Below are 18571 nucleotides of genomic sequence, written 5' to 3'. Positions count from 1 at the left end.
CATCACAGTATCTAATATAAATGACATCACAGTATCTAATATAAATGACATCACAGTATCTAATATTCCCAGCAGATTCCTCGTGCGTCACGACAAGCACACTTACAATTTCCCTGAATTTCATCTTTCTATCATTTACCCTGCTTTATTGTGGAATTTGTACGTACACAAAATACCACCAGTCACTGTTACACAGACAGTATTATTGGAACGTTTGTGTCAACCTTAGTTTCAAATTATAGTGTTGACTGTAATGATAACTTTACTCTAGGATGTTTCTATTCACATGACTACTAACCGAGCCTTTCTGCAGTTCCTCACAGCTGGGATCAGTCTCCGTCGCCCCTTCTCTGATGTGTTGTATTTGTCCAAGTCCAACTCATCCAGAACATCTTCTGACATCAGCAGCATGGCGGCCAGAGCTGAACACTGGGATGGAGACAGTTCTGTCTTTGATCTGTCCCCTGACTTCAGGTACTGTTGGATCTCCTGAAGTACTGAGTGGTCGTTCATTTCCATCAAACAGTGGAAGATGTTGATGATTCTCTCAGGAGAGTGATCTTCAGTGGTCATCTCCTTCAGGTTGTTAATGACTCTCTGGATGCTTTCTGGACGGTTCTCTTTCTGAACCAGTAGGCCTCCTAACAGACTCTGGTTGGACTCCAGTAAGAGGCCATGAAGGAAGCGGACAAAGAGGTCCAGGTGGCCATTTTTACTCTGCTGGGATTTTTCCATGACTCTCTTCAGGAAGACTGCCAGGGCCAGCGAGTGTCCTCCTCCCATCATAATCCTCCTCAACTCCCTTTCATGTTCTTCTCCCAGGAATGTCTCCAGTACCTTCATGTTCTTCTGTGTGAAACAGTGGAACAGGTACACTGCAGCCATAAACTCCTGGATGCTCAGATGAACAAAGCTGTAGACCTTTCTCTCAGATTGAACAGTCTCTTCTTTGAAGATCTCTGTGCACACTCCTGAGTACAGCGAGGCTTCTTTCACATCAAGGCCACACTCTTCCAGGTCTTCTTGGTAGAACATGACACTGCTTTTCTCCAGATGTTCAAAAGCCAGCCTGCCCAGCTTCAGAAGAACCTCCCTGTCCTTCTCCATTAGCTGCTGTTGATTCACATCATGACTGTCATCATACTTCTTCCACTTCCTCTTTGTCTGGACCGACAAGAAGTGGCTGTACATCTGAGTCTGGGTCGTGGGCAGCTGTTCTGTTTCGTCTGTCTTCAACATGTCCTCCAGAACGGTAGCGGTGATCGAACAGAAGACTGGGATGTGACACATGATGTGGAGGCTCCTTGATGTCTTCATGTGTGAGATGATTTTGCTGGCCAGCTTCTCATCACTGAATCTCTTCCTGAAGAAGTCCTCCTTCTGGGGGTCTGTGAACCCCCGTACTTCTGTCTCCATGTCAACACAATCAGGAGGGATCTGATTGGCTGCTGCGGGTCTGGTCGTTATCCAGAGGAGGGCTGAGGGGAGCAGATTCCCCTTGATGAGGTTTGTCAACAGCAAGCCCACTGATGATGTCACTGTGACATCAGAAACAATGTCATTCTCTTGGAAGACACGAGAACCAATGCGAATGTTCTTGAATTTCAGCGGAAACCTGCTTTCATCCAAACCATCAAAGATGAAGCCAACCTTCCAGACAGCGAGCTGCTCTGCTGTGACCTTCTTTAATTCTGGGTGGAAACGATGGATCAGTGAGAGAAGACTGTGCTGCTCATCTCTGACCAAGTTCAGCTCCCGGAATGAGAAGGGAACCAGGAGAATGACATCTTGATTTTCCAAACCCCTTGCCCAGTCCAGAGTGAACTTACGCACAGAGAAGGTTTTTCCAATGCCAGCGATGCCCTTGGTCAGAACTCTTCTGATGGGTTTGTCTCTGCCAAGGAGGAGGGGCTTAAAGATGTCACAGCATTTGATTGATTGGTCATGGAGGGTCTTCTTCTTGGAAGCTTTCTCAAGCTGCCAGACCTCATGTTGGGTATTAACCCCTTCACTCTCTCCCGCTGAGATGTAGAGCTCTGTGTAGATGCTGCTGAGGGAGGGCACTTCAGTGACGTATGTCACACGATCAAGACGGTTCAAACCGACCTTATAAACCTTTAGAACCTCCTGCGGACTGACACCTGCTATGAGAAGACAATGAAGACATTTTAAACATTCAGTTGAATTTATAACTTTACATCCTTACAGCTGTGTATGCACATTATTAATTTAACCACTTAAACCAGCTTCCGTATTCTGAGGAAAACTTTGACAGAAAATAGCAGATCTACAAGCTTACAAGCTGATCTGTATTTTCATCAAAGATATTTCATGTTGAGTGCAAAAAGAAAATACACTAGTATAGAGCCCTGAGGGTCTCCACTAAACAACATAAGGGGTTTAAGTGGTTAATAAAACTAAGAAAAACAGGTAAAAGAAACAACAGTGGATCACTGGTTTTCATACAGAGTTGATACATGTTTAGCATCATTATTTAAACATGGATACTGATGACACATTGTGGACATTTAGTCTGACAATGTCTTCTGTCATTTCAAACATTTCAGTTATTAACTGTGTTAATTAATGTACATTGTGTCCAGTCTTACTGTGTCCACTGCTGGTGTGACTGGGTGTCTTCAGTCCAGGTGTGGTTCTGGATCCCTTGGACGCCTGCTCTGTCACAACACGACCACTCCTCTCCCTCTCTCTGTGGAGACATTAAGACATTATATTACTGTATAATAGTATTTATATATATATAATATAATATAATATGAAATATAACATCATTGATAATAATCTGCACTCTGTCATGGAACTATTGTATATTCATAACTCTTTCATTCATAAATTACAAAGATATAATGTGTGCATTTGTCAATTGTTTTGACTGGTTAAGCCATATCCATTGTTGTCCTTACTGACAGGTGAGCCATTTTGACAAAACCCCTGTCATCTGTCAAATGACTGCATATTTCATCTCCACAATGTTATAGTTCTTGTTTTCTTTTAATTATTTCTTTGTGGATGTATTCTTTTTTTGCCGCCCATTGGGAGAGGCCAAACAGGCCTTTCCTAGAGCGCCAGGTCTCCAAGGGCGTAGACCTGTACGTAGCTCCAATGAAATATAATAATTACCACCGTTAATCAGACTCATTCATACTGCGCTGATGTTCTCCTGTGAAATGCCCCCGTGACAGAGAAACGCAAAGTTTGGATTTCATAAGAATGCACGAGATAATGGATATTACACACAACACTTTCTCCTGTCAGAACCATAACGTCGCCACAAGTTGCAGACTGATTGATTGATTGAAGACTTTATTAGAAGTTTGCATAGGAAAAGTACAGTTTCATGACGGTACAGTTCACTGGTACAAGGTCTACTAAAAGGAGATCCATGAAAAGACTAAGCGTATTTCCACTGGAAACCATTAAACCAGACCGCAAAGGTAATCTCCAGATACCCTTTATAACTGACAACTATGAGTCACCCAACTCTTTTAAAGGGCCAAGGTGACAGGGTCGTTGATCAGCTTTCAAAGATCTTTGACACAACAACTGTCAATTATCATATTAATGCATATTTCATGTCCACAATTTTAAAGTTTGTGTTTCCTTCTTTTGTCCTGTTTATTAGTACAACCAATGTAAAGCTAGTTTATATGTTGCATTGTTTCTATGTGGATTCATTCTTGTTGTCTTTCCAGTTAAAGTTCACAGAGTTCAGTGATCTTACTTTGTGTTTGAAGGTCCAGGTTCATTACTGAAGGTCTCAGGTAAATCCATAGACTGATCACTCTTCATAGACACACAGCTGGGTGTTGGAGACTCTGCTCTGTGGTGAAGACTTCTGGAATCACAACACACACACACACACACACACACACACACACACACACACACACACACACACACACACACACACACACACACACACACACACACACACAAAAGGTTTCTACAATTATCATGAGAATGAAAAAGCCAATTGTTCTGTTTTCCTTTTCCCTTGTGACAACAGAATGAACATGGAAATACACTGTAGGTCTTCAATGTAACTAAGCAGGTAATATAAAAATAAATAACTTAGCATCCAATTAGGGTTGCTTGATTACTCAAAAAGGTAAAGTGATTACAGTAACAGTGATTACAGTAACAGTGAATACAGTAACAGTGATTACAGTAACAGTGATTACAGTAACAGCATTACTTGTAACATGTTACCTCCAACACTGCTGCAGACAGAGGCTGACCATTATTCACTTTCTTTTATTTTCTTTTTTTTATTTTCTTTTCTTTTCTTCCTTTTCTTTTCCATTTTAGGATGGATGTATGGATCGTAGGAATATATCAGCCTTAATAACCATTAATTAACCATATACTGACATTGGACAAATGATAACGATGTTATTCTAGTAGTGTTGTGTACAGCACAGCATAATATAGTGTTATAGTGTTGTGTATATTGTATAGAGTCATAATTGTATAGGAGGATTGACATACTGTGTGTGTGGAGGTCCAGGTTCACTGAAGTTAGGAGGAATGCCTTTAGACCGGTCACTCTTCATAGACACACAGCTGGGTGTTGGAGACTCTGCTCTGTGCTGAAGACTTCTGGAATCATAAAAAAAATAGTTTCCACTTCATGAGAATGAAAAAGCCAATTCTTCTGTTTTCCTTTTCCCTTGTGGCAACAGAAGGAACATGGAAATATATTGTAGGTCTTCAATGTAACTAAGTAATGCCATTTTGGAAAACAAACTAACTTAGTATCCAATTACTCTATTGCAAAACTAACGTGTTAGGTTACTCTATTGCAAAACTAACGTGTTAGGTACTCAAAAAGGTAAAGTGATTACAGTAACAGCATTACTTGCAGCGCCGGCGGGCTGTATACGCAGACTACGCAGACTGCGTAAGGCCCTTGTCGACCAAAAAGGCCCCCACCGCCCCCTCCTCAGCAGAAAAGAACTAGTGCTGCATGGTTAATCGTTTTCAAACCGAAATCGCGATTTGAAATCCCTTCATAATTGACTAAGCAATGATCAAATCAAACTGTGGTGACTTTCTTTGCTTCCGGGCATGCCACACAGCTGAAAGTGAAAGTGAATTGGCCACTGTGCAGGACTCTGCCACAGCGTGCGAACTAGGGGTGCTGCAGGTGTTCCAGCACCCCTATGGGGAAGTTTAATGTTTGTTTTTTTTAAATAAGAAAAGAACAAATCAAACATAGCAAAAATGTGTTGCCTGTTGTTGTCGTTTTTATTTATACATTTTTATATATTTATATATATATATATAGATATATATATATATCCATTATAAAATGGATTAAAAAATGATAAAAAAAATATTAGGCCTTCCTAAGGAAGGCCCCATAGCAGAATCATGCTTAGGGCCCCCATGGGCCCAGAAACGGCTCTGATTACTTGTAAAATGTTACCTCCAACACTGCTGCACACAGAGGCTGACCATTATTCTCTTTTTTCTTTTCTTTTCTTTTCTTCTCTCCTCTCCTCTCCTCTCCTCTCCTCTCCTCTCCTCTCCTCTCCTCTCCTCTCTTCTCTTCTCTTCTCTTCTCTTTTCTTTTCTTTTCCATTTTAGTATGGATGTGTGGGTCGTAGAAACATCTCAGCCTTAATAACCATAAACTCTTTTACCGCTATGTACGTTCGTGTTGCCATGTATGAGCGGCCGTTCGTTCTTTACCTTGTCTGAACACTGTGAGCAGATGAGGGGTGGCGCGGGCCTGTACAGTACAAACAGCTCCCATAATGCTGGTCTCAAATCTCAACCACACACAAACAACAATGGAGGCGAAATCACTTCCTGGCCGTTTTCTAATGACTGGATCTAGTATGCATTTCTATGCTCTGCTTCTCTAACTCTACTCATTTGCGAGCCTCATTCATTGCATATGGCTGCCCCCTGCAGTCAGTTTGGCTTCATTACAGCTATGCCTGTGTTTTACAAAATAATTTGTTTGGAAATAATGGATGGATAATGTTCTATAACATCACAAAGGTAAGCTACTTTTAAGCTACTTTGATGGCAGCAACACAAATAAATAAATAATAAATAAAGGAGTAAAAGAGTTAATTAACCACAGCGGCGGCTACAGAGAATTGTGACTGGGGGGGGGGGGGCTATGGGGGGGCTGGCTTTTTTGAATAATACTAATTAATTAATGAATAATACTAATTTACGACAAACGAGAATCTCTCGCTTAGGATATTGATAACTGAACAGATCAGATCATTGGCATATGCCAGGTCCAAATCTGAGGACTGTAGGTGATCAAAAAGGGTTTTCGTGAGGCTGAAGATGCTTTCCAGCATAAAAAGTATGATTTCATACTATGGTTTACATAGAAGTCAGTTAATTGTCTTTCACATATTGAAATATATTTTATGTATTTATTCCTTAATATTTTTCATCACAATTGGGTTTGTGGGGTGGGGGCCCTAACCCCTATGTCGCTGTGTGTTTGTTTACATGGCTGACATGTTGGCTACAGCAGAAGATTCAGGCAGTGCAGCCAGACTGCAGCAGGCACACAGGCCCTCATTTATCAATGGAGTGTAAAAAACTGTGTATTTTTTCCCCAAAAAAATTGCGTAGGGCAACGTTTGCGTGGCATTTACGAAAACGTCCTAAACAGACACACCTGGCATACTTTACATTTGATCCCAGCGTTGATAAATGCGCAGGCTGAAATTTAAATAACACGCCCTTAAGGCCGGCTTTACACTGCCACTGAAATCTAGCCTGAATCAGATCTGAGTCACTTCAAAAGTGGAATCCGATTTTTTTTAAATAGTCTAAATCCAAACATGTCACATTCAGGTCACATGAAATCCGATTTTGAAAAAACACATCCAGAGGTAGTTTCAAATCCGATCCATATCGGATCTGAGGACATCTGACTCAGTCTGAAAGCAACAACCACATCAACCCCATAGACTTATATGCAGGTCACATTCAAGTCACATCAAACTGGCCCAAGCGTCACTTGCAGCGAGAGCAGCGCGACCCAAGCGCGGCTGTAAATTACATCATTACAGAGCGCGAGTATTTACTATTTGATTACAGCGTACTGAGCACATTAGAAAAACAAAAGAGAAGAGAGAAAACACGTGAGCTAAACAGTGAAAACGAGAGAGAAGAGCGAGACACAAGAGTAAAGAAAAGAAGAGAGAAAAACAATATTAACGTGTGTTTACTATGGACTATTATGTCGCATTTCCTGAACGTAATCAGAACGTAATCAACCAGCGTCGACGTAGTGACGTAACGTCATGACGCCTACGTCGTTACCACGGTAACCAAAGCACACATGTCCCCGCAGGGCAGCTTTGAGCTGACGCTGTCTGAACACACAGATCAGATCTGTGTCACTTGCAAATGCAGTGTGAAAAGTCGGGCCAAAAGATCAGATCTGACAACAAATCGGATTTGGGCTAGATTTGACTGCAGTGTAAAGCCGGCCTATTTATTCTCGAAACGCCCCGATTTTACGACTAGAACGACCTGAATACGACCTAACAATGAAAGGAAAGCCAAACATGCAGGCATGCACGCACGCACGCACACACCACCAAGCCCAGCAGCATTTTGGTTCACTGTGGAATCATTATTACCATTAATTTTGTATAGTAAGCTTGCAGCCTACATGAGTGACACCACACCAGTCATTGTCACAAATGGAATATATTAATTTAACCCAATATCGGCGACGGCGCAGTGCGCGTTTGAGTGGTTACAAAAAAAAAGAAGAAAAAAAAAGAAAAATCATGTATTCCCGAAACCACGGGATGCTGTGCATGCGATGTTAGTGAGAGATACTGACAAGGAGGCAGTTATAATCTGAAGGTTTGAAGCGTCGGGTGGGTTTTATTCCTTAATACATAACTCCATATAGGACACACTTGTATAATAGTTGGATACCTCACGGTCCACAAAAAGAATGTCACAGGCTCACCACGTCGGGTTTCGTCATTAACTCCAGCATAGTGTAGGCCTACTACAGTAGGCCTACTGTAGCGACTGTATAAATTGAGAGACCCCACAGTTACGTTTTGGATATAAATTTAACCCAATTTCGGCAACGAGCACAATGCGCGTTTGAGTGCTTGAACTTGCAATCATGCACCGTTCCCGCACGGGCTGGTCTTCTCCCCGGTGGGCCGTGGACCCCCAAATAAATCATCCGCAGCGTGCGTGCGCTGGGCTGGGCACAGCCAGGTTTGGACCTTCGGGTTTTTATCCATATTTCAAAGGACTTGCGTCACTGTATAAATTGGAGGCTCACGCCTCACGGTAATGTAACATCACAGCGGCGCCGCGCTGTGATGCATGCGTTCGTAGGCTATAGACCTATATGTGCTTGTTCTGAGCCAGGTCTGCAATCTTAAGATTTAGACTGTTAAAGCACTTAACAGTAGATTGCTTCCATATTGCTAGATTTTAATTGCTTGTCATTGTAACTTGGAAATAAAATCGGCGTGCATGTCCATGATGTAGCTGGCTATAATAAGCTATGCTTTTATAAAATGTAATATTTTCACATGATTATTTATTATTGTGTTGGATATACATTTTCGAGTGGATACATGTGTCCATTGCATGTCAGATAGTTAGACAATGCTGCTCTGCACGTCTACCATGGAACAAATTGGTGTAGGATGAATCCTACACCACCTCTGGACTTGATCCTACCCTACGCCAACGTCAAAGTCAAGTTGAAATGATAAATGTCGAGACTTCCCTAAATTTCGGTGTACACCCAAATTTTGATCTGCACCACGTTGATAAATGAGGGCCTCTGAGTCTGTGATTAGGCAGCAGTCTGTTATAGAGCGGAGTGGTCTGTTATCCAGAAATATCAGACCTCTGATTTCAGCGATTGACAAATCAGAATCAAGCATTCAAACAAGCCAGGTAATAATGTTATATACTGTATTGTATAGGAGGATTGACATACTGTGTGTGTGGAGGTCCAGGTTCACTGAAGTTAGGAGGAATGCCTTTAGACCGGTCACTCTTCATAGACACACAGCTGGGTGTTGGAGACTCTGCTCTGTGGTGAAGAATCATGTAAAAAAAATTGTTTCCACTTCATGAGAATGAAAAAGCCAATTCTTGTTTTCCTTTTCCCTTGTGGCAACAGATGGAACATGGAAATATATTTTAGGTCTTCAATGTAACTAAGTAATGCCATTTTGGAAAAACAAACTAACTTAGTATCCAATTACTCTATTGCAAAACTAATCCGTTAGGTTACTCTGTCACTCAAAAAGGTAAAGTGATTACAGTAACATCATTACTTGTAACATGTTACCTCCAACACTGCTGCAGACAGAGGATGACCATTATTCACTTTTTTCTTTTCTTTTCTTTTCTTTTCTTTTCTTTTCTTTTCCATTATAGGATGGATGTGTGGGTCTATAAAGGTATCTATCTATCTATCTATCTATCTATCTATCTATCTATCTATCTATCTATCTATCTATCTATCTATCTCAGCCTTAATAACCTCTTTTACCACTATGTACGTTGGTGTTGAGTTGTACGAGAATCTCTCGCTTAGGGTATTGATAACTGAACAGACCAGATCATTGGCAGATGCCAGGTCCAAATCTGAGGACTGTAGGTGATCAAATAGGGTTTTTGTGAGGCTGAAGATGCTTTCCAGCATAAAAAGTATGATTTCATAGTATGGTTTACATAGAAGTCAGTCAATTGTCTTTCACATATTGAAATATATTTTATGTATTTATTCCTTAATATTTTTCATCACAATTGGGTTTGTGGGGTGGGGGCCACCAGGGGGGCCACCCTCTAGTGGCCCCCCAAAGTATTTCCTTGTTTACAGAAGGCTGAAAGTATTCCACAAGTGTTGTGCTGGGCGTCCCCCCCCCCAGCGTGACACGGTCGACTTGGAAAACAAGGAAGTGCTGATTGGATAGAATCCAGCTCAAAATATTTTTTAAAAACATTCTTGAGAACAACGTTTAGTTCTAAATGTCGTTGTGTGTTTGTTTACATGGCTGACATGTTGGCTACAGCAGAAGATTTACACAGTGCAGCTTGACTGCAGCAGGTGCTCTGAGTCTTTGATTAGGCAGCGGTCTGTTATAGAGCGGAGTGGTCTGTTATCCAGAAATATCAGACCTCTGATTTCAGCGATTGACCAATCAGAATCAAGCATTCAAACAAGCCAGGTAATAATGTTATATACTGTATTGTATAGAAGGATTGACATACTGTGTGTGTGGAGGTCCAGGTTCACTGAAGTTAGGAGGAATGCCTTTAGACCGGTCACTCTTCATAGACACACAGCTGGGTGTTGGAGACTCTGCTCTGTGACTTCTGGAATCATACAAAAAAAATAGTTTCCACTTCATGAGAATGAAAAAGCCAATTGTTCTGTTTTCCTTTTCCCTTGTGGCAACAGATGGAACATGGAAATGTACTGTAGGTCTTCAATGTAACTAAGTAATGCCATTGTTTTGGAAAACAAACTAACTTAGTATCCAATTACTCTATTGCAAAACTAACGTGTTAGGCAGTGTTGGGAAAGTTCACTTTAAAAACGAACTAGTTCAAGTTCAAGTTCAGAACTTCTAAAATGAACTAGTTCATTTCTAGTTCATAATTCTATATTTTGAACTAAAGTTCATGGTTCCCCAAAATGAACTAACTTAGTTCTTTTTCGTTCTTTTTTAACCATAATTGTTTTTATCCTTTTGGCTATTCAAATATATATTATATATATAGGTCTATATATATAATATATACATTTTTAGACGTTGCTGCATGCTATTATTTGTCAAAATTATTGACACAGCCCATATAGAACCATACACAGCAATAATTTCATCCAACTTAACATTGAGGTGCCCACAATATTTATGTGCCCAGTGCCCAGTCTTCCTGAAGGCAGACGTTTCTAAACCTGGCGTTAGCGACACCCATAGGAATGGAGTGCCTCCTTCCGAGTCTTAACAAACAGGTGTTTCATACGAAACACTTGTGTTTCCGCGTTGGTTAAAATAGCTGATCTACAAGCTCACGTTGTCTCGTGGATGCGACACGTTGTGAGCTTGCAGATCAGCTATTTTCGCCGTGCAACACACATAGGACAAAGTATAGGCTTGTGAGACGTAACGAGGAGGAGATTCACAGTGCAGCTGCCAACTGCAGAGTGCAGAAAGCACCGCATATCAACGTTCAAGGAGCTGCGTGCAGTGCATTATTGGAGCATGTGAATGAAAAGAGAGAGGAGAGGACAGGCGACCGCGGAGGCGCGGACCGCCGCATGAACGGCCGACGAACGCCGTTCACGGGCGTCAGAATGACCGCGTTCGACAATATCGTTCATCAAGCGAAAACAATTACGTTCAGTTCACGTTCGCCCAAAATACGAACGTGTTCACGAACGATCGCTCTTTGAACGCGTTCGGGTACAACACTGGTGTTAGGTTACTCTGTTACTCAAAAAGGTAAAGTGATTACAGTAACAGTGATTACAGTAACAGCTTGTAACATGTTTCCTCCAACACTGCTGCAGACAGAGGATGACCATTATTCTCTTTTTTCTTTTCTTTTCTTTTCTTTTCTTTTCTTTTCTTTTCTTTTCTTTTCTTTTCTTTTCCATTATAGGATGGATGTGTGGATCGTAGCAACATCTCAGCCTTAATAACCATAAACTCTTTTTTAGAGCAGGGGCTAATTAATTTTGTCAACAAACAATAATGAATAATACAAATTTACGACAAACGAGAATCTCTCGCTTAGGGTATTGATAACTGAACAGACCAGATCATTGGCAGATGCCAGGTCCAAATCTGAGGACTGTGAGCAAAAAGGGGTTTTATGAGGCTGAAGATGCTTTCCAGCATAAAAAGGTATGATTTCATACTATGGTTTACATAGAAGTCAGTCAATTGTCTTTCACATATTCATACCAATCAGAATCAAGCCTTCAAACAAGCCAGGTAATAATGTTACATACTGTATTGTATAGAAGGATTGACATACTGTGTGTGTGGAGGTCCAGGTTCACTGAAGTTAGGAGGAATGCCTTTAGACCGGTCACTCTTCATAGACACACAGCTGGGTGTTGGAGACTCTGCTCTGTGGTGAAGACTTCTGGAATCATAAAAAAAATAGTTTCCACTTCATGAGAATGAAAAAGACAATTCTTCTGTTTTCCTTTTCCCTTGTGGCAACAGAAGGAACATGGAAATATACTGTCTTCAATGTAACTAAGTAATGCCATTTTGGAAAACAAACTAACTTAGTATCCAATTACTCTACTTGCAAAACGTATAGGTTCCGAACGGAACCATGTTTATTTAATACCGGAGGACAAGGTCCCCCTATGGGATAACCAGCGCCATCTGGCGCTGCAACAGAGTAAAACTCATAAGCTCCCGTACGAGAAATATCATTTGTCGGTAGGGCTGTCAATCACAAACGAGGGCACCGCCCCCGAGTGTATATAAGCCCTGCGGGCTATCATAACTTCCTCTAAAGCCGCACCTCTGCGCCCGCAACTAGCGAACCGAGGGGCTTTATTCTGGGGGACCTTGTCCTCCGGTATTAAATAAACATGGTTCCGTTCGGAACCTATACGTTTATTGTCATACCTCCAGACAAGGTCCCCCATTGGGACTCATATACTCCCCGAGAAGTCATGAACCGACAAGACTGTCGTGCACACCGACCACACCCGGAAAGGAGGTCCTGTCAACCGACGTGACCCCTTTCAGGACTGATCCGACCCAGACCCACAGGGCCTGGGCGTGTTCAGACAGAAAAAGACCCTGACAGACCGAGGCCTGCCTTATGCACTAAGGGCAGACACAGGTCCACCTTATAAAATTGCAATAATATAAGGGAAAAACTCAGGGTCCCCCCACGTATTCTAGAGACAGCAACATGCTATCTCAGGAAGGGGAGAGAGCCGCCCCACTACATAGTAGGAAGGGCAGCAGCACCCAGAACTGTATGCGCCATAGCAGAAGGCGCAACGTCCAGGTGATAGTAGGTCGCAAAGGTAGACGGCGAAGACCAATTCGCCGCTGCACAAATCTCCTCAATGGAGACACCTTTGGACAAAGCCCAAGAGGTAGACACACCCCTAGTACTGTGGGCCTTAAGTGCTTCCGGCACTTCAGACCCAGACCGGGTGTAAGCCAACCTAATAGCATCCACAAGCCATCTCGAAAGAGTGGGTTTGGACACCGCTTTTCGTTGACGGGCATTCATGACCACGAAAAGCTGAGAAGTAGACCTGCTGTCCACCGTCCTATCACAGTAGGCCTTCAGGGCCCTAACTGGACAAAGACAATGAAGACGCCTATCCTCCTCTGATGCAAACGGAGGAGGATGGAAAGCCGTCAAAACAACAGGTTCCTTCGGGACCACTCGGTTCTTAGGAATAAAACTCAAATGAGGTTTAAGAAGAACCTTGGAGTCATTATTGAGAAACCTCATACAATCAGGGCTCACAGAGAGCGCATGAAGGTCGCTCACACGCTTAGCCGTAGACAAGGCAAGCAAAAGAGCTGTTTTGAAACTTAAATGTTTCAAAGAGGTCCTCCCAATCGGTTCAAAAGGTGCCTTGCAAAGGCCCTCAAGAACCACTTGTAGATCCCAAACAGGAAACAAGGCTCTGGTCACAGGTCTCAAATGGTCCACACCATGCATGAACTGGACCACCTCAGGGATTTTAGAAAGGCCTTTTCCTGCCACCCCCAGGTGGCAGGCATCAATAGCCGCTAAATAACCCCTCAGTGTAGAGAACGCCAGACCAAGGTCCAGGCGGTCCTGCAGGAAATCTAACACCTTCTGGGCCGAAGCTATATGAGCCACCACAGGTGGCTCCTGTAGCTCACACCAGTCCAAAAAGGCATTCCATCTTCCATCATACACAGCCCTAGTAGAGGGGGCTCTAGCACTCTGAATAGTGGCTACAACCATCGGTGAGAAGCCTGCTGCAAGCAGGTTCTCCCTCTCACGGGCCAAACCCACAGGTCTAGGCCCCGTGGGTCTGGATGGAAGATCTCGTCCCCTGCCTGGCGCAGCAGATCCCTGAGCAAGGGAAGCCGCCAAGGGGGTTGAGAGAGCAGTGGGGTGATCAGAGACCTCCACACTCCCCTGGATGGTGTCACCAGAAGAACCTCCTGGTTGGAACATCTGATCCTCTCCAGAGTGGGAAGAATCAGTTCCAGGGGTGGAAACACGTAGAGAAGACCTTGTGGCCATTCGTAAGCAAACGCGTCCATCCCCAGAGGAGAAGGTCCCCTCACTGAAAAGTAAAGGGGGCACTTCGCGTTCTCCTGGGAGGCAAAGAGGTCGACTCGCGGTCGACCGAACCTGGAGAAAATCTGCCTCACCACCGCAGGGTGGAGAGACCAATCCTCGTAACGAGGCTCCCCCCTGGACAACAGATCGGCGCCGCCGTTCTGAAGGCCCGGGACATGGGAGGCTCTGATGGACCTCAACCGAGGCAAGCACCAGAGGGTCATCTCGCGCGCCAGCTGATCCAGCGTCCGCGAGGAGAGGCCGCCCTGTTTGTTGAGATAATACAGGGCCGCCGTGTTGTCCGTCCTGACCAGGACATGGCAACCCCGGAGAAATGGTTCGAAATGCTTGAGCGCCAAGTAGATCGCCATTAATTCCAGATAGTTGATGTGGTACTCCAACATGGCCTGGGTCCAAAGACCCCTGGCTGAGCGCCCCTCGTGGGTGGCGCCCCACCCCGAGCGGCTGGCGTCTGTGGTGATCACCTTGCGTGACACCACTTCGCCCATGGAGACCCCACTTGTCAACAACGCCTGGTCCCTCCATGGGACCAGAGCGTCCATGCAGACCTGGCTGACTGTCACCTTCCTGTACCCTTGCAGGGAAGGAATCCTGAGCGCCAGTGACCACCGCTGGAAAGGTCTCATATGAAACCTGCCCAGACGCAGAAGTTGCACTGCTGAAGCCATCAGCCCAGTCAACTTCATGCACTCCTTGTACCTGACCACCTGGTTCAGTCGGAAGGAGCCCAGACAAGCCAGAAACCTGTCCACCCTCTCCGGGGAGAGGCGAGCGGACATGGTGGCCGAGTCCAGAGATATTCCTATAAAGGAAATCTGCTGGGAGGGTAACAACATACTTTTGCCAAAGTTGACGTTGAAACCCAAGGCCTTCAGGTGTGACAACACCAGATTGGTATGGCGCGCCACTTCTGAGCAGGAGGCGGCGGAAATCATCCAATCGTCTATGTAGTTCGCCAGCCTGACTCCCTGATGCCTCAGTGGAGCAATGGCTGCCTCGGTCACTTTCACGAAAACCCGAGGGCTCAGAGAAAGACCGAAAGGGAGGACCGTGTACTCGTACAGGCGCCCCTCGAAGGCGAACCGCAGGAACTTCCTGTGTGGGGGATAAATGAGGACGTGCTGATAAGCGTCCTTCAGGTCCACTGAACAGTGGAAATCCCCCTGTCTCACTGATTTCATCAGTGACTCTGACGTCAACATCCTGAATTTGAACTTTTTCAAGTGCTTGTTCAGAGCACGTAAGTCCATAATCGGACGCAGCCCCCCTCCTTTTTTCTGAACCAGAAAATAACGGCTCCAGAAGCCTAAACGGCTCTGGTCGCGTGATAACTCCACTATAGCGCCCTTGCGCAATAGTGAGCTTATCTCCTCCCTCAAGGCATCGGCCTTCAAGCCGCGGGCTCGAGTATAAATAACCTTGCTGGATAGGGAGGGTTTTTTCGCGAACTGTAGTCTGTAACCCCGCGTCACCGTCCGAAACACCCAGTGATTCGGATTGCAACGTTTCCATTGCTCTGCACACTGTGCTAACGTGTTGCTGAGCAACGGAGAAGCCTTGGGGTTGTACCGCCTGAGCGGAACTACTGGGCCGGGAGGGAAAGGTTCCATATCCGGGCACGTATCCGTATCCGCTAGACGCCGAGCCGGAAGGCGCGGAGTCACCGGCGGAAAGAGCGTTTCCGTTTCCGGTACGCTTATTTCCGTATCCGGTGGGGGACGAACACGTGACCTCCGGGCCGGAAGGCGCGGAGTCACCGGCGGAAAGAGCGTTTCCGTTTCCGGTACGCTTATTTCCGTATCCGGTGAGGGACGAACACGTGACCTCCAAGAAGCCTCGCTTGTTAATAATACATGCGACACACAACGTGGAGCCCGGGGGACAGGGTTCATCGCATAAGTAACATAATCCCCGGCTCGGGGAATTGTATTTATGTTTATAACCTGTGCTAAGGCCTTTATATGCTTCCTTGCGGGAAGACGAGGCCGACCCTGGGTGATATGTGTTGGCTTCTTCCCTGACGCTAAGACCAAACTCCTGTCCTGAACTAGAGTCGGCATAACAGTGCCGCTCGGTGGAGACAGAGGGGTATTGCACACTAGAGAGACTATACCACTGTGAATAGGAATTAGCTTGTCTGGGAACATTTTGCAAAGAGAAATATTCTGCTTGTAACCTGTCTGCATGACTGGAGGAAGCGATATTATCTGAGTGGAAAGAAATTCCAGCCTGGACTTCTCTACACTGGTTAAATTCATGCAAAATGGGGTCGTCTGTAGTAAAGCAGGTGGGTTTGAAATAAACAGGCATTGTTTCATCAACACACTTTTTATTACAGGCACTGGAGGAGAGCACAGAGGAGGAATAAACATTGATTTCTTGGCATGAGAAACATAGTTTGTATTGTCCAAACGTCTGCGCTTGCAAGGGGGGGTCCCCTGAAATTTCAGGGGGACCCCGCCAGAGTCCAGTGTCACTTTCGCGGCGGCTTCCCACGGGCTTTGTGGGAGCTGGCCGGTATCCCGTGCCTGGGAGGGTGGCGGGATTGAGAGCGGGCCTGAGCCCCCGCTGCAGTGCGAGGGGGTCCCGCGGAGGAAGAAGAGGGGGTCCTAGGGGGATTGTTCTGTTTCCCCTGCTTGGAGGAAGAGCGCCCCCTGTCAGCCTGACCAGGGGCCTTGCTCCGTCCCTGTCTCTTTTCCTTTCTGGGTACCTGGGGGTCCGTCGTGGCTCCCAGGAGCTCCAGAGTGATCTTCTTATCCGCCACCTCCTGGCGGAGAAGCTCCAGTCCACCGCCCATGAGGAAGGTAGGGTGGCCGGGGAGGTCTTGCAGGATCTTCCCGGTCTCCTCTCCAGAACTGCCAGGACACTGTACCTTGTCTAGCCACCTGGCACGTTCCGCCTGGATGCAATAATCCATGCCATGTCCAAGCCACTCGATCGCGTGGACATTCAAGTCCATCAGCATGCGCAGCGACTTGTCCATTTCCTCCACCAACACGTCAGGCACCTCCCGCATCTCGCTGAGGAGGCGCCTGGTGGAGGAAAGCAGCAGCTGGGTGGCGTTCATCGTCCTGGCTGCCAGCGCGGACGATCTGTAAGAGTTCCTCACCCTTGAAGACTGCTTGTCGTCAAAGGGGATGGCAAACCCAGGAGGCTTCTTACCCACGGCCAGATTGAGGGGAGGCCGGCCTCCAGGACCGGTCCGCTCATGGTTGGGCTTGAGGCTCCCTACCAGGGACTGGGCCATCAGCTTGTCCATGGGAGGGCACAAGGGGATTCCCGCCTTCTCTGAGTCGCGGTAATCGACCAGGAAGGGGAGCTTGGGGGGGTCCTTGTGTGTAGTCCAGGTTGAATGCAGGGCCTCTGCAAAGCCTGGGACTAGTGGTAGCTTTTCCATCCGACGCGGGGGAGAGGACTCCAAATCCTGGCCCAGGAGAGGAATCCTAGCCCGTGGTCCGAGTGGCGCATCTCCGAGTGGCAGCTCCAGGCCACAACGGATGGCGGCGCGTTCCAGCACCGAGAGCTCGTCCATGGGGATGGAGTCTGGGTCTTGCGCCGCTGCCCCTCTCGCCCCAGCCGGCATGGAAGGGGGGAGAGAGGCAGAAGGGGCTTGGGAGGACGCGGCGGAGGTGGAAGCCTCGGCATGAGGAACCACCCTGGCCGCGCCTCCGCCCTGTCCGGAGGGGAAAGAGGACTCGTCCTCCTCCGAGTACTCACCCTCCGTGTCCAACTCCTCCATGTCGTAGTCCTCTAGCTCCGGTTCGTCTCCGTCGCTAGCATGCCAGGAGACGGGGCTAGGTGGCCGCATAGCCCGTAGCTGGGGGACGGAGAAGGAGAGAGGAATGTCCCCGACGACTAGAGGGTGGAATTCCTTGGGGGGGACGATCCACGTTGTAGCTGGCGGAGAAACAACGTGGGCGGTCTTGCATGTTCTCTTCTTGGGCACGGCACCAGTCGAGCCCGTCGGAGAAACAGCAGTGGAGACAGGGGCCGCAGACCCGCTAGCAACGGGGCTACCGAAGCTAGCAGAGGGCGAGGCCGCTGGAGGCCTAACCACGTGGCGAGAAGCAGCGCTGTGGCGTACAGCGCTGTCCGGCACACGAGGAGAGGTGTCTGGGAGGGTTCCGGCGGAGACCGTGGTGTGAAGGCCGTAGCCTGCGGCAGCGATCTCGCATCGTGCCTCGAGGGCTGGAACATCGTACTGGAGGCATTCAGCACAGTTCACCCCCGT

The 18571-nt window shown here is 46.2% G+C and overlaps 1 protein-coding gene across 1 annotated transcript in view; it reads right to left on the bottom strand.

The window, feature by feature from the left end:
- LOC308293222 (NACHT, LRR and PYD domains-containing protein 3-like) overlaps nt 1-4262 on the bottom strand; it is a gene marked incomplete at both ends in the record, with an annotated part of 49662 nt that extends 45400 nt beyond the window's left edge. The window contains 2 exons of the mRNA XM_080735658.1: nt 299-2050; nt 4231-4262. Of these exons, the coding sequence (XP_080591784.1) occupies nt 299-2050; nt 4231-4262 (1784 nt within the window). The remainder of the gene's footprint in view (nt 1-298; nt 2051-4230) is intronic.
- Nucleotides 4263-18571: the final 14309 nt, after the last annotated feature.

Source organism: Nannobrachium achirus (genome assembly GCF_963921795.1).
Source record: "Nannobrachium achirus genome assembly, chromosome: 10".
Taxonomy (NCBI): Eukaryota; Metazoa; Chordata; class Actinopteri; order Myctophiformes; family Myctophidae; genus Nannobrachium; species Nannobrachium achirus.
This window is presented reverse-complemented; position numbering and strand designations above follow the sequence as displayed.